Source organism: Prionailurus viverrinus, chromosome B4 (genome assembly GCF_022837055.1).
Source record: "Prionailurus viverrinus isolate Anna chromosome B4, UM_Priviv_1.0, whole genome shotgun sequence".
Lineage (NCBI taxonomy): Eukaryota > Metazoa > Chordata > Mammalia > Carnivora > Felidae > Prionailurus > Prionailurus viverrinus.
The window spans coordinates 71,844,702-71,860,677 of NC_062567.1; the positions used below are offsets into that span (position 1 = coordinate 71,844,702).

Genomic DNA, 15,976 nt, shown 5'->3' on the forward strand with positions numbered 1-15,976 from the left:
GGCTAACGTGGCCACACCGGGCTGCAGTTCCCAGGGCAACCCTGCGGGCCTCAGGTGGAGCTAACCCTCCAGACCAGGCTGTGCCACTCCCCCCCCCCCGCCCTTGCACCCCACCAGGGTCTGCAGCCCTCCAGCCTCACTCATCACCTGGCCCTACCCCCCCACCCGGCACCCAGCCCTCAGCGACAGCCGAGCTCTGCGTGCAGGGAGACACAGGTAAGAGAAGAGGGTCTGGAGGCAGCCTGAGCAACAGCAAACCCTGCCTCCCCACACACCTCCTGCCCGCTGTGTCCGCAGCTCTCTAAGCTTCCGTTCCCTTGCCTGCAAAATGAGAACAAAACGACAAAACCTACCTCATTTGTCTGTGAGGGTCAAATGAGATAATGCAGGTCAAGGGCTCAGCACCGCGCCCGGCACAGGGTACCTGCTCAGGCAATGTTAGTGCTTGTTATTCTGCAGGATTGGCTTCAGTAATGGGAGAGAAGTCCTCTGAGTTGCAGCCCAGCTTTTTATAACGTTTTAGTCACACAAAGCTCCTGCCCTTCAGCTCTCTTCAAAAGAGAATTTTTTTTAGCGTTTGTTTATTTTTGAGGAGAGAGAGACAGAGAGAGACAGTGCGAGTGGGGGAGGGGCGGAGAGAGAGGGAAATACAAGAATCCCAAGCAGGCTCCAGGCACTGAGTGGTCAGCACAGAGCCCGACGCGGGGCTCGAACTCACGAACCATGAGATCACGACCTGAGCCGAAGTCAGATGCTTAACCGACTGAGCCACCCAGGCACCTCAACTCTCTTTACATAGCTCAGGGGTCCCGGTCTACCTACAAACACATTTCCATTCAATCAACAGCCATTGAGCATATCTGTGATGAGTTAAGTATTGCGTGGAGTAAGGACACTTCAGATATAGGACCCAGCCCTGTTCTCAGGGCCTCGCAACCCAGCGGGTACATGGACAATTGAACAGACAGGCACAGCCCTGTCAGGTGGAGTCAAACACAAAGCTCTCCCCTCCGGGCCCTGCCCCAACCATCCGGGAGCTTGGCACTGAAGGAGGAACCAGGGGTGATTCTGACTCTCCTTCTCCTCCTAGGTTCCAAAACGTTCCAGAGCTTTACTAAAAGACACTTACTGGTAAATTAGCCCCACTTCCCCCTCTAGTTTCTCAGGTTCCACACCTGAGTTCCTCCACTGCACACTGGTTAACTAACATAATTTCATCTCAACGGAGCCATTCGGATCTCAGATGGAGTTCATTACAGTGGAATTTTACCTGAGGCTGCCACCCCCCACTTCTTCACATCATGGCACCCAAGATGTCGGTGTGCTTGCCAAATAGGCTGGGCAGAGGTACCTTCCCACCCCTGGCAGAAGTCCGGAAATTGAGAGCTGTTTGGAACAAAGAACTCTGCCCCGAAGGTGTTTTCCAGCATCATCCTGGCCAGCCTGGAACCGTCCCATTCACCCTCGGCTGGCACCACCTACTGCCTCTTTTCCAGCCCTCCTCAGACAGGAAGAGGAGGGCAGAGAACAGAGCCGAACAACTGTGCAGGACAGGTCGTGGGCAGGTGAGGCAGGGGCAGACGGCCCAGGCTACAACAGATCCGAATTTAAGTTCTGGTTCTGACTTAGGAGCTCAATGACTTTGGGCAAGAAGTTGAACCTCTTAACTTCCTTCAACATCAATTTCCTCTTCTGTGAAATGGGAATAACAGTATTGCCTACCTCATAGCATTATTGAGGGGCCTGGGTGAGAAAATGCATGAAAAAAAATTAACACGGTGCCTGGAACGTATAAGTTAGAATAGCCATTGGTTTATTACGATTGTCAGCTTTTATATGATATATGATTATGTCAGCCTCACAAAGGTCAAAGGTTGGTGTACAGAGAGACACTGGGGCAGAGTTGGGGTGGGAGGTGATTGAAGAATGGGTGGGGCCCTACCACCGAGCCCAGCATGGGTCTAGTGACCAAGATGAGGCCCAGGGCAGAGGCACTCACCTGCCCCTGGAGCTGACAGGCACAGACTGGCTGGGTAATTACAGGATTGCGGCCTCAGGTGTCCCATGCAACTGCCCAGCAAGCCACATTCTTTTGTGGGCGGCTTGGTGAGTGGGCAGCTGGCTGTTTATGTGGCCGCCAGGACACTGGGTCTACCTAACACCTACTCAACCCAGCACCCCCAGGCAGAGTGTTCAACCTTGGAAGAGGAAGGGATTCTCTGTGGGCATGCTGCTCCTTTCCCCAAGGCGCCTCCTCTGTTCTCTCCACCGCGACCCTCTAGCACCCTCTGCTTCTCAGATTGGACAAGTCAGTGGGTCAGAGATCAAGGCCAGACTCTGAACAATTAGTCTTCAGTTTACTTCACCTGGAGCTTTCAGATGACCAAAAAGCCCTGGACAGATGTAAATCCCATCACTGCCCCCAGCACCCTGAACTCTGATTAGCTAATAAACACAAAGTTCTGATACTTCCACGTCCTGTTCTCAAAATTGATACCCAAGGAAAAGATACCGTCTCAATACCCTTAGCAAAAATGCAATCCAGTGGGTACTAACTGGTCACCTAGTATGTGCTCAGCACTGACACTAGGCTCTTGGTTGAACTGAACAAGACGCCAAGTACCGGGATGGGCTTGGAGCCGCGGGATCCCTCCCTCACTGTTGCTGGAAGGTTGCAAGGAAGGGCTTCAGCCGCACCCGGAGACCCTGAGCAGAGCTCACAGAGTCAGGCTGACACCTGTACAGGACCACCTGTGCGTGTACCACACGTCAGACAGGGGTACACGTACAACTGGCCGAGGATGATTCAACTATGAGAGCTGAAAGCGACTTTAGAAACTCGTCTAGTCGGACAACCGTTTCATTTTAGAAATAAAGGCTATGTCACGTATTGAAAAGGATGGGGCACAAGGGGAGCTTTTAGCCACTGCCGAAAGGAATGCTTTTCAGTACAGCCACTGTGGAAAAGAGTTGGGCGCTGTGGAGCAATGCCAAACACAGAATCCCAGGTGCCCTGGCCCCAGGTATGTGCCCTGGAGAACTGCCTACGCGCACATCAGGAGGCCAGCACAGTTACCACCAGCAGTATGACCGTGGTAACTCCAAACTGGAAACCACCCAAATGTCCATCACCAAGAGGGAAGACATACAAATTGTGGCACATCCTTACAGTGGACGTCACCCTGAGTGAAAACTAACGAACTACCTCGGGGTGTGTCGACACAGGGGGGGAGTCTCAGAGGCATGACACAAGGTGGAGGACGCACATCACAGGGAACATGCATATAGGTAAGCTCTGTAGACATGTGAAGGTAAACAATATATTGTTTTGTAAAACGCACGTAGACGATAACTTACGACGAAAAGGAAGGAAATAACTAACTAACATTCAAAATATGGGTGGGGTGGAGAACAAGGAAGGAGATGCAAATGGGAAGAAGAACGGGAGCTTTGAAGGCGCTGCAGACGTTCCATTCTGCACTTGGGTGATGTGTACAGAATATGCTATATTATTCTTTAATCTATACATAAGCATATGGTATACCCGTGTGCGTATGATATATTTCACAGTCAAAAAAATAAGTAAATAAATAAAAAGAATTGAAGAACCTGAGTCTCAGAGAAGCTAACTAACTTCTCCAAGCTCATCAGCTAACAAATGGCTGGAAGAGAAATGTACCAAATCCGAGTTCAGCCAGGTGCGAAGACAGCCATTCTTGGATTCTAAAGGGATCTCTCACAACGATGAAGTTTCTGGTCTAGCAAATTTGGGAACAATTGCAAGAGTCTTTACTTTTCACTGTGAAGCTCCCAGCGTCTTGAATAATGCCTGTCACACCGTAGGTCCTCAATGCATATCTACTGAACGACCCACGCTTTTCGAAGGCTTACTGCCCGCCAGACACTTGACTTGGGTCATCTGGAATCCTCACACGGCTCTACAAGGGAGTTATTCTTATCCCACGTAACAGATAAGGACACTGAGATTCAGAGAGATTGAGAAACCTGCCCAAGGTCACAAGCTAGAAAGTGACAAAGCTGGGATTTGAACCCAGGCGTGTCTAACTCCAACCCTGCGTTCTTCCTGTTCTTCGAGGCTGTTGGCAAAGCTTCCAACAGCACTACCTAACATTTCAGAGATATACCAAGGAACCCGGGGTGGGGGGGTGGGGCGCAGCTGAGGGGTAGGCTGAGCACTTTCTCTTCCTTCTAACCCCGTCTCCAGGCTCTGGCACGGAGAGCGGTTCGAGTGGCCAAGCCCAGCACTAGCAGCAGTGTAGCTCAGTGGTCCTGGGTTAATTCTACAGCATGGCAGGTTGCGACATCTCTTTAAACCTTGGTTTCCCATATCCACGCTGGGGAGAGTAATAGTAGCTTCCTCCAAGGAGAAGCTGTCAAGATGAAAGGAGAGAAGGGAATCACACTGCCTGGCAGAGGCTGTCAGATGTGGCTAGAGTCCATCTCCCCTTCCAGGCAGGCTAGGCTCACGAGTGCTCCTTAAGGGGTAGCTAGGAGGGGAAAGGGCAAACAGGATGAGCTTAGCTCCAGTTGGCCAAAGGGACAATGGCCTTTCCTTGGTGCCCTTAGTCCAAAGTAGGTTATCAATGAAGTGGCTTGTTTGACATTGAAAGAGTATTTGTCATTTACCTTCTAGACCGTTCAAATCTTATCTGATCCCATGCAATCTCTTGGCACAGAACTCTGTCTCTCTCTCTCTCTCTCTCTCTCTCTCTCTCTCTCTCTCAGGTTCTTGTCTGCTGTTTTTACCCAAGTTAGGTACCCAGTAGTGCTGGAGAGGCACTGAGGCCTGAGGGTACTGGCAGAGGGAGCCTCCTTCTGAGAGGCCACTGTCCCCACAGTAACCTCTGGGCAAACCAAGCTTGCTCCCAGGTCAACTTGTTCAAACCAGTTAGTAAATCTAACCCTGCCGCTCACAAACATTTACTGCAGGCCTATTATGCCCAAGGCATGGCGCTAAATGCCCTGTGGGCTCCCATGAATGCAGAAGTGGTAGGGTTCTATGGAAGTTAAGACAGACCCAAGTGTGAGTCCTGACTGTCCCATTCATCAGCTGTGGCACCTTGGCACATGGCTCAACCTCACCAAGCCTCAGTTTCCCATTTGTGAAAGGAGCATAACAGTGGTTCCTATCCCACAAGGTTGTGGCAGATCTGGGAGGCCCTGCATGCAACGTACCTAGCACAGCACCTGGTGCAACTGAGCTGAGCACTCAGTGAATAGCTGTTCCTGGAGCTGCAACTCCAGTGCCAGCAGGTGGCACACACTGGATGTGTCACCAGCAAAGCCTAGGGGCTCACGGGTGCCTCACGGTGCCTGGAATGTCACACCTTGTGCCCCACAGTGCCTGGAATGTCACACCTTGCGTAACACCTCAAAGCTTCAACCTGTGGTCAGAAGGCCAGTGAGAGGCAGCAGCTTCCCAGGAACCGGCTTCTGGGTCCTTCCCAAACTCCACTTGCCCGCTGGTGTAGCTGCCCACACCCTGCTCAGGACCAGGACTCTCCCCTGTGCAGAATGGGGACTTTGTGTGGCACCTGGTTCTGGAAACACTGCTTGGTCTATCCCTTGGCACAGGACTTGCAGGGCAGGTTTGCAAACGTATGACACACACTCAGACTCCCCCAGTGCCTCTCACTTTTGCCATCTACTGACAGGCCACCCCCTCTCCTCCCCCTGCCAGCCCAAGGAGTCGCTCCCCTTCCCTCTCCCCACAAGTCACTTCAAAGGGTGGGACTTCCCAAGAGGTCTTCACCTGCCCTTTTCATTTGTTGGCGATGAGAACAACTTCCTTCCTGCCAGAGTAAGACAGTCACTACACCATCATTAAGGAGGCTCCACCCCCACACCAGGCGCCCCGATCACGCTCATGCTGGACCTCTGCGGACTCTCCAGGGAGCCCGCCCTGAGCATCTCGACCACGAGGACCGCGGACGCAGAAGGAGGGCAGTTTCTTTTCTACGTGTTACAGCGTCACGATGCAGTCGCTGCCACCAACGCCTATAGCTTGGGTTGAGCAAGAACAGCCTGTCCCCGCCCTGGACCATTTCCCCAATATTCAGACCTGATGAGACAGTCAAACTCCAGTGTCCAGGGGAACTGACTCCCTCTCCTGCTAAGCAGTTTTTCTCTGGCTCTGCCCTCCACCCTGCTCACCATTTCCCCGGAACCTGACTGCAAGTGACCTGTGCCCTTTATCCACATGAGCAAGGTTTGACTACCCTTCCCTTCTTGTTGTTTACCCACTTGAGAGCTGGACTTCCCTGTGGTATGGTGTGTCCCCCAGAGATCTGGGAAGCTGGAGAGACAAAATGAAGAGGCTGCAGATATGGGGGAAGAGGGAAGAGGAAGCATGAGGCTAAGTCTTGGCTCCATTATAAATCCCAATTCCCCCAGGGGCAGCGGAAGGGGAGTTGGCAGGCCTTCCTGTACCCATCGGAGGTAGGGGTGGGGCAGGAAAGCCGAAGGTGAGGCCAGTCATAAGTCAAGGGTGAAGGGAAGTCACACGAGCGAGCGAGTGTGGTAGGTTGGGTTCTAGGAGAAGGTGGCTGGGAGCAGTGCTGCCCTCAGGGAAAACACTGGAATTGGGTGATAATACCAGGGAACAAGCTGGGGTGTTGGGGCTGCCCTGAGAATTAAGCGACTTCCATCCTCCCCTCGTCATTAGGCACCTTCCCCACCTTGTCTTCCTCATTAAACCCATTCCCACCCATCTTCCCCTCGTCAGTGTAACCTCAGATGGGTTCAGAGTGCTGTTCACCATAATGACTAAATGTTTCAGTTGGCCCTAGACAGTTGTGGTTTATGTCAATTGTCCTGACAGAACCTACTAACAGCACCCCTTTGCACTCTCAAAGCTTCCCAGTTTGGACAGGGAATTATACGCTCCCCCTCTCTGGCCCACCAAGAGGGCACTGACACAGGAGAGGGTCAAGAGGGAATTAGAGAAAATCATGACTGGAAGCGAGGCCCTGAGGTCCAGAGCAATAGCCAGGCTAGCTTCTGCCCACCTGGATCCTTTCAGAACTGGACCGACAGCAGCTGCCCGTCCTGGGGCTCAGACCATCTCAAGGAAGAGGGCTGATTTGGGGGGTTCTGTTCCTGTCATCCCTCAGAGGGTCTAGCACCAAGCTGGGTGCACAAGAGGCATTTAATCAAAACTTGTCATTTCCTTACTTCCCTCCACCTGCATCCAAAGCAGACCTGCAGCCGTGGCCAAACGGAAAGCTGGACCACTACAACTCCTCCTGTCCGGCAACGAACTGGAACATCATCCTGATTCAGACTTCCAGATGCTCCTGACTCTGGCCCTCCAGCCACCAGCACCCAACGGCTAGACAAAGGCAACAGGGGGTTTCTAGCAGGGGTTCCAGAAGCAGATCTCGGCCGGGATGGCTGTCGCCTCCTGGGGATGCAGGGTGAAGAAGTGAACAGTGGCGCTCCCTCTCCTGCTTGGATGACCGCCTGATCTGGCCCCCAAGCCCCAAGTCAAGCGTGGAAGACACTGGCTTTAGACACTGGCTATTTGGTCTGAGAGTGGAGGGTGAGGGTCCGGGAGGGCCTCTTGGTACTTCCTCTGGGACTTAGTCCCAAAAAAGATCAGTTCTGAGGGGGGATGGGAGAGAAGACGGAGACACCATAAATACAAATAACCAGGGCACCCCAAACTACACCAGGCCTTCCACGATGTTTATACAAATGAAGTGTGATGGCCTTGACTGAGGAGCTGTGAGGGGTCAGGAAAGCTTCCTAACTCTCTTTCCCTCCTTCCTTATCTCACCCTCCTCTTTTCTTACCCTTTTTCTCTTCCCTCCTTTCTTATTCTTTACCCTGGAAAGGGTCCAAGTCGTGGCTAATGAGGGACCAGCCAAACTGAAGCCATGGGGCCCAGCCGGAGTACAGTCTGTGAATCCCCAGCATTTTGCAGTTTGAGTCAGCCCCGCACCACAGCCTGGTTGTGGGCTTGTCTCATATGGCTCCAGAGAGGCCACTGAGTGGGGGGCAATGGACTCTGGGGCTCCCATTTCTGCTCAAGGGTCTGAAGCACCCAAAAGAAAAGCCAGAGAGAAATGTACAGTCTTACTACCTCCGGGTCTGTCTGTATACCGTTCCAGAAGGACCCTCAGTCCTCTCCAGCACTTCGACAAGGACGGGATGGGGAAGCCCTCCCCCCACCCCCAATACACAATGCCCACAGTTCACTGAGTTGAGGTTCCAGTGTCCAGACAATCCATTTCCACCTCAACAAACCCCACTTCTTACCCTGGCTTAAAACTTTCTTTGACAACACCATGCCTTCCCTAGTCCCAGAACCTTCCTGACTTCTTGTGCACACCCACCTGGCTAACAGAGCCGGGCTGCTAACAAGATCACTAGGCAGAAATGGAATGGGAGGCTGGAAGTGTACCGTGCTGGATGTACCTCCTGATCCTAGGAGAAGGATAAGAGATGCGGATTTACCGCAAATCCACAAGCTCTTCACCGTCAACCCTTCTGGAATCATACCACGACGATCCCATAATCATCCCTGTGTTGGGTGTTCCCCTTCAGAGGAGTGGCCACCACTGGCCACGAGGAAGAGAGCCTTCCAGCAGGGAGCTAGAGTGGAGCTGACTCTGCCTAGGAGAGCTTCTGCAATGCTCAGAAAATGCCTGCCCAATTGCTTGCCTGGGCTCTGGCCCCTCTGGCTGCAACTGAGCCCAGACAGGAGGCTGACTCACTCACCGCAGGGAGGAGGAGGAAGAGGAGGAGGAGAAGGAGGAGGAGGAGATGCGGGAAGGGCCTGGGCTGGGAGACCTAGTGCCCTCCCAGACCGGGTAGCCTGGGTCTCAGCTTCAGTGGTCTGGGGGTGTGTGGGGGGGGGGGGGAGAGGGGGTCAGGATCCACTGCTCCCTGCAGACCACATGCTGTTCCCTCCTAGATACTTCCCCTAAACTCTCCCCCACCACCCACAGACGAGGGACCCTTCACTCCCCAAACAGAAACTACTCCCTGAGCTCCCTCCCGGATTAGATGTTTGCCCCTGAGTTCCTCTGAACATCTATGGACAGGCTTTCCTGAAAAAAATAAATACAGTGCATTAGGGCCAACTAGGTCTAAAATCATTGGCGGTTTGAAAAGAAAAGAAAAAACCCTACTTAAAAGATCCAACTCCACCATGGCAGGTGACCGTACACAGGTACTAGAAGATGATAAAGCTTCACACACTCCGCCTCCAGCGGACCTTAGTACCATCGACAGTCGATCTCCCTTTCTTATTCCTTCACTCCGTGCCAAGGCTCCCCAACAGAGGAAGGAAACAAATGCTTCTCGTTGCCCAAGTGCTGAGCACTGTGTAGCAGAGCATTTGTGTGATAAACCGCCTGAGCACCGAGGTCGTTGCTCCTCTCGCCAACCTGGCACGAACTTTAGCTCTTTCTCAGACCTCAGTGTACCGTCAGTGCCTCAGCCTCATGGCACGACAGCCCGGATCTCAGCAGCTAAGTTTGCCCCTGCGATTTACCCTCTAGTGTTTGCACCCGGGCACTCAGGCCCGGTACCCCTCCTCCCCCCCCGCAGCCCTACCCCGGGCCCAATCCCGATTCTGGGACCCTCCCCCCTTCCCCGCTCCTACCGGTTCCGCACCTGGTCAGGCGGGTGGGCACGCAGCTCCGCGCTCCCGGCGCCTCCCGCTCGGCTGCTGCCTTTTGACAAGCAGAGACAACCCAGCACCTGGCCCCGCCCCTCTCGAGGCCCCGCCCCGGGCCCGCCCCTCCCCTTGGCCCCGCCCAGCGGACCTGCCTCGCTCCCCGAGAAGGCTGGCGGCTTCGCAACCATCTTGACTTGGAATCAACCACTGGGAGACTCTGCCCGGGGTAGTCCTCCACGGCTGCGGTCCACAGAGGAAGGCATGCTGCTTCTCTGTGCCTGAGAGTTTTCGAGGGTGATGTGTGTGCAGATCCACGCTCTGCCCGCGTTAATCTGTGATGCGTTCGCCCACCTCCCGCCGCCGTGGTTCCACCTAGCTGCTGCGCACGCCTCTTCCAGGTGCGTCACCCCCACCTGGGTTGACCCGACCCGGACTTCACGGTCTGCCGGGCTCTGGGGGCGTCTGCCGCGGGCACCGTCGGGCCTCTGCGCTCGTGGGAAGTCCCGGGCGCCGCTCGCCGTCGCGTTGCTTCTGCAAAGCGCCTGGGAGCTCAGCCCGACCCCACTCGATAGGATAAAAGCGCAAACGGAAAACGCGGCCAAAGTGGCTGGAGCTGCGTCATCGTCCCCCCTCGCCCGCGGCAGATCACGTTCTCGGCCTGTCGCGAACCTCATCCGAGCGAGCGAGCTTAGTTTCAGCTTCCCGGGACTAATCCCCAGTCTCCCGCCACCCGTTCTATACGACACTGGTGTGAAGAGAAGAGAGGAGTGGAAAAAAGTCTATCATGAGACCTGGAATTGTAGGAGATGGGGGGAAATACGCCATAGAAAATGTTGGCTAGAAATTATTCCGCCTCCTTGGCTATGTGCTAGGCACCGCATCTGGAGGAGAGAGAAAAAAAAAGATGTGGTTCCCTCCTTCTTCGGGTTCACTGTCCGGTGGGAGAATGTATAAATAAATAGTAATTACAATATAATATTCTATAATAGAAATGCCCACGAAGCCATCCAGCAGTTGGTGAGCTCCTTTAGGCAGGGGAGGAAACCGTGGCTCAGAGGGACAAGCTGAACAGGTGGAAAGTCGAGGCATAGAGAGGTTAACCCAACATTGCACAGGTGTTCAGTGAAGGACAGTAGTACAGCCCAGCAAATCTGCTGGTACAAGAGCCTCTGAACCATTTATGAAACAGTTTTGCTAGACTGTAGGATAACCAGCCCCTCTCAAACTCTCAATAAGGGGATCAGGAGAAATAAACTGAGGCTAAACAGAAAGAAGAATCTTCAAACAGCAAAATTTGTTAGGCACTCAAACAGTTGATTAAGAGAATATGGAAACTTTCTCTCTGGAAAGGTTTAAAAAAAAATAGAAGAGACACAGACTGGTTGAATTGAGGAATGGCCCATCTATCCTGAGAAACAGATGAAAGGAAGTGCCCCTTTGGGGGCCCTGCCAGTCTGATGGATAGATTCCCCGCTTGTAATGAAAATAAAAGAAAGAAGCCCCTTGCCCAAAGCATCACGGGAAAGCCAGCAGTGATTCTCATGGGAAGAAAAATAGAACAGGAAATCTCAAATAACCAACACCTTGGGACAATCTCAGGGAGTTCCATGAGCCTCTGGAAGAAGTCACTTTTGTGGTGCTTAATTGGCCAGATGAGTGAACCTAACATCTTGAAAATAAACCTTATCATCGCAAAGGGGTAAAGGATGACTGCTGAGTATTCCTTAGCCATTGACCGTTAGTCTCTTCACAGCTCTCCGTCTGACATTCATCGCCGCCTTTTGAGTCAGGCAGAGTAGAAAATACTCCAGACCCTGTTCTCATGAAGACGTGACAGTCAGCATTCCTGTGCTACAGAATAGCTTTGAACTCTTCTAGCTTGACTGCTATTTGACACGTGCTAGAACCTCTGCAGAAAACACGAATTTTCTCTTTCTTTTCCGTGACGTTAACATTTCTTGTGTTCTCATGGTGCCCGGGAGGGGTGGTGGTCCTTACAGGACGCTCATACTGTGTTTTTGTCAGTATTCATCTCTGAAAAGTTACATCAGGGAATATCTAGTAGGCACTTGCTGTGTGCACCTTGCCATGCTATAGTGCTGTAGACCCAAGGGGCTGTAGAGAAACAAAAGAGCCCTTCCAGGTGTGATTTGCCTCGGAGGAAAGATTCCAGGGCTGAGGCCACCCCTGTGTACTTCATTTTACAAAATCTGGGGAAAGGCACAGCCTGGCTTCTCAACCTCTCTACCAGGCTTCCGGCGTCTGTGGTGGTCTAGGCAGGCCTGTAGCCAATCCTCAGCTGATGGGCTCCCCTTTTCTGTTGGGCTCCCCTGTTCACTGTCCTTGAGGCTGCCTGGCCCTCTCTGAACCTCTCGTCATGGTACCAGAGCTGGAGTGGATCATGCAGTCCCCCCAAGTTTCTGCAGACCCTGTCCCTATAGACAGTTTATAAGCTGTCCAGAGGCAGCAGTCCAGGTAAAAATGTGCCCTTTGAGCTCTCTGGAGCATTCCCATCTGTTTGCTATTCCACTTTTTTTTTAGGGCTCTTTTCCCTCAAATATTTTATAGTTATGAGCCTAGTGGGAATGAAGGGAAGACTCTCAGCAAACTCCCAAAGAACATTCAGAGAGACACAAAGTCATGGGTTCCAAAGACAGAAGCCACCAGGCTTCCTTGCAGTTTCCTTGTTCTAGAGATTAAAAAACATTAGGTCCAGAAAGGTTAACTCATTTGTCTTCTAACCCATGATAGGAGTGTTCACTCTGTTTATGTTCCAGATGGTAAAAATGGAATGAATAAATGGAAGAAGCTGTAAGCAGTGAAAGCAACCCAAACAAAAGAGTCTCCCCAGGGCAGTGTTTTTCATATTTTTAACTGCAACCCATAATAAGAAATAAGTATTAATTATGACCTAGTGTCCCCATGCATACATATAAGTTTTATGAAACAAGAGATGCCCTGCAATATTTTCTATTCTTTTTTCCACCCTTCCTTCCTATCCTCCCTCCCTTCCTGCCTGCCTGCCTTCCTTCTGGGAAGAAGACCCATCAAATTGATCGTATGACTGACAATCAGTTAACCTGAAGTTTAAAAAGTCCCTCTCACCATGGGATCCCCTTATTTAGAACCTGCATCATGAGATTCCCAGAAAGGCCTTTGAGAGACCAGGTTGGCTTATACACCGCACCCTCAGAATCCATGGTGGCTCCAAGGCTTTGGAGGATTCTTTCTCCAAGGCCACATGGTCAGGGTTAGGTCACTGAGACAGTATGTATCCCCTCAATTTTTGTGGCCTTAGCTCAGCTATTTTACCATGCTTACCATCTTTCCCAGCTTTGAGGGGGTTCTTTTAGGCTTAGGAAGTTCCATGGCATCTCAGAAATCCTGATTTCTCCCAAACAGGACAGCTCTGGAGGAGTTGTGTACCCTGGCATAGTGAGTGTCCGTGGAGAGTCTGCTCAGAAAGAGTAGGGCACTGATCATTATTCAGTCCAAATCCATCTGGCTCCAGGGCTCCATTCCCAGTAGCCCAGCTCATGTCTCCATCCCTGGGGCTTTTGGCAGTTGTTTTTCTCACCTGCTCCCACATCCTTGAGCCCTAGGCTGCCAGCCTGCTGGCCCACACACAGCGTCTGCTGGCATGGTAAAGCAGAGCCTAGGGGCCGGATGAATGAAGGTATAGACTCCCACCTGCACCTCCAAATAGAGGCAGCTCCAGAGCTCTCCCAAGCTCCCAGGTATTTGCTGGGCTCCCATCCAAACCCCAGCAGACAGTGATGACTCTTTGAGCCCCAACTCCAACCATAGAGACCAGCAGAATAAACTAGAAGCTCGGGATCCTTTCCCCTCTACAACTGCTTGTGGCTGTAAGTTTTGCAACAACTACAATCACTCTAGTAGGAGATGAATGACCCCTAGCCCCTAGTCTTTGGATAACTCTTATTTTGCTCTTCTACGGAAGAGTGTCTTATGGGAAAACCTAGTAGGGGATGTAAATGGAGGGCCCAATGGCATAGAGAAGGTGTCTTGGGAGCATGTGAAAGCCTGGGCACTGTCATATCACTGCTGCAAAGGTCCACAGGGGAAAGCTGACTGTTCTCAAAAGAAGCCCCTTTCCGCAGAGGGGAGTGTCCAAAGGCAATTAGGCAATGAGCTCCTTTCCTTCATACCAATGAGCAGAAGCCCCACAAGCCTCATCCTGGGCAAACCTGCTTCTTTCTCCAGAACAGGAAGGACATTCCATAAGCAGTCCAGGAATGCATTAAACAACTCTCCCCTGGGGCCCCAACTCCAGATAGATGTGGCTGTTGACAGCTCCTCTCCTTTGCCTTTGGCCTCTGGCCTAGGACAAACACTGCATAGCATGGATGCCCCTTTGTTGTATGTGCCTCATTGTCCTTTGTCATTAAAAATGCCACCATTGTTGAAACTGTTGTTTCTGGTGTCCACCTCCACTTCCAATAGACTTTTGATAGTGGGCTCATGTTGGTTTGTATCATCCACATGTCCTACAACCAAAAAGTGGCCTCTAAACATTTTTATTATAAAAACCTATTGGCAAAAAATGTTGCCATCCCCATACATGAATATGGTTTTTAGAGTTCTATCATTACCTCATATCTCAAGCCACACTACACAGGGGGAGATTCTTTATCAACATTAACAAATATAAGTATTTCAAATCATAATTTCATATTTCAATTGATGTTCTTGATACTTTTGAAACTTTTTACTCACTTCCCTGACACTCCTTCTTTGCATTCATATACCTCATCCAATATACCTGACATGTGGCCAAATGAAAGAAGGACCAAGTGAGGGTGCTGGTGTCAATCTGTATATTAAATGATTAAAGCTTAATTAAAAAAAAAAAAGAAAGAAAGCCTCTAACACTGTCCCCCTGTATCCAGTAGATGATGTAGCACATCCTCCCCTGGAGACTTCTGCACTAGATAACAGAGAGGTAGGATATAGACCATGAGGGCTCAGCAAGTTTAGGTTACCCATCCAAGTTGACAACTGGTGAGTCGCAAAGCAGAACTAGAGGCCAAATCTACTGCCTTGAAATCCAGGTCTTGCTCTCTGTATCACCCTGTGCCTCCTTTCTTCTCTGCTTTGTGAAGAAATGGAGGCACACTGAGTATGAGAGAGAAGCTCTTGAAGGCTAAGAAGCTGAATTCTTTGATCCGCTTGGCTTATTGAAGCAAAACCTGAGGCAAGATCCATGTAGGATCCACTGTAGACTGTGTCTGGGACCACAGCTGCCAAAAGTCAGATGCCACAGGCCCCCAAGAGATTAAACCAGAGAGGCAAACAGGACAAGTTCTCCCGGCACTGGCAACTAGCAGGGAAGGCTGTGGTGGCCTCTTGTATGTATTTAGTAGCACAAGAGTAGCCCTTACGTTCTTAGCTTGGCCACCACCAAAGACCTGACTTCAACCCACATTCTCAAGGAGAGTTGTCACTCAGTTAGGTTTCATAGAATCTGGCTGTCCAGCTTGACTAACCTCTGAGTGGTAGTTGCCAAGCCCAGAAAGAACATGGTGAAGAGGCCTGAACCACCAGGGGGTTCAATCTTTTCTTCACACACAAGCCTCACCTCGGTGGACCTTTTACCCCAAACCTTCTCCTCCCCACCCTTCTCTGTCCAGACAGGCCAAGTACACCTTCTGAGAACTTTCATTCCTGACCTCCCTCTGCTCCCAGCTTACCTCATGTATCTTTGTGTCTTATTCATCACCAGGCTTCTCATCTGTCAACTGGTGAGGAGTTTAAAAGCTGATGGTCAGTGAGTCTATGACAAGGACCTGTTGAAATAGAATAATATTCCAGTTGCCAACACTTCCCCACATTCTCTGTGCCTTTCCCTCTAGTGAAACCCAAAACATGGGTGAGGATTGGGTCAAAAGAAAACATTTAAGCAAGTAGTTCAGGGCTCAGCCATGAAAATGCCTGCTATTGGCTCCTCACTGGGTTGGAATAGAGGTTCTGAACAGGATGCTGGACCCAGAACAATGAATTACTACAACTGAGTTTGTGTTCTATGTCCTCAAAGTAATCTCAGTATCTCAGTTTCCTGTCCTCTTTTCCTCCTCCCAAGAACCTAATGCTTGGTCTTGACAGGAATTAGAAGTGAATCTCAAAGGCAAATGCCAAAATCTCCACTGTTGGTTCCTAGACTTCATTAAAGTAATTCAACCCCTTCCACCATGTTGGGAGCTGGAACTCTAGAGAAACACATGCCGCTACATCACCTTCCCCTCCCCCAACTCTTCCCCCATTCCATAAGACTTAAACTTTGGACTGATATGGTATACCCTGTCAGTTGTG

General features: G+C 51.2%; 1 protein-coding gene across 6 annotated transcripts in view; it reads right to left on the reverse strand.

The window, feature by feature from the left end:
- Nucleotides 1–15,976, reverse strand: part of VDR (vitamin D receptor) — a 74,930-nt gene that overhangs the window by 47,505 nt on the left and 11,449 nt on the right. Inside the window, exon 3 of one of the 6 annotated variants that reach the window (XM_047867436.1) lies at nt 9,643–9,694. Coding sequence is in view for 1 of the 6 variants with exons in the window: in XM_047867435.1 (XP_047723391.1) it covers nt 9,795–9,834 (40 nt within the window). In the remaining 5 variants the exon portion in view is untranslated. Of the gene's footprint in view, nt 1–8,357; nt 8,429–9,631; nt 9,695–9,794; nt 10,152–12,967; nt 12,987–15,976 lie in introns of those variants that run through there. The other 5 variants (XM_047867441.1, XM_047867435.1, XM_047867437.1 and 2 more) reach the window with 5 other exon arrangements.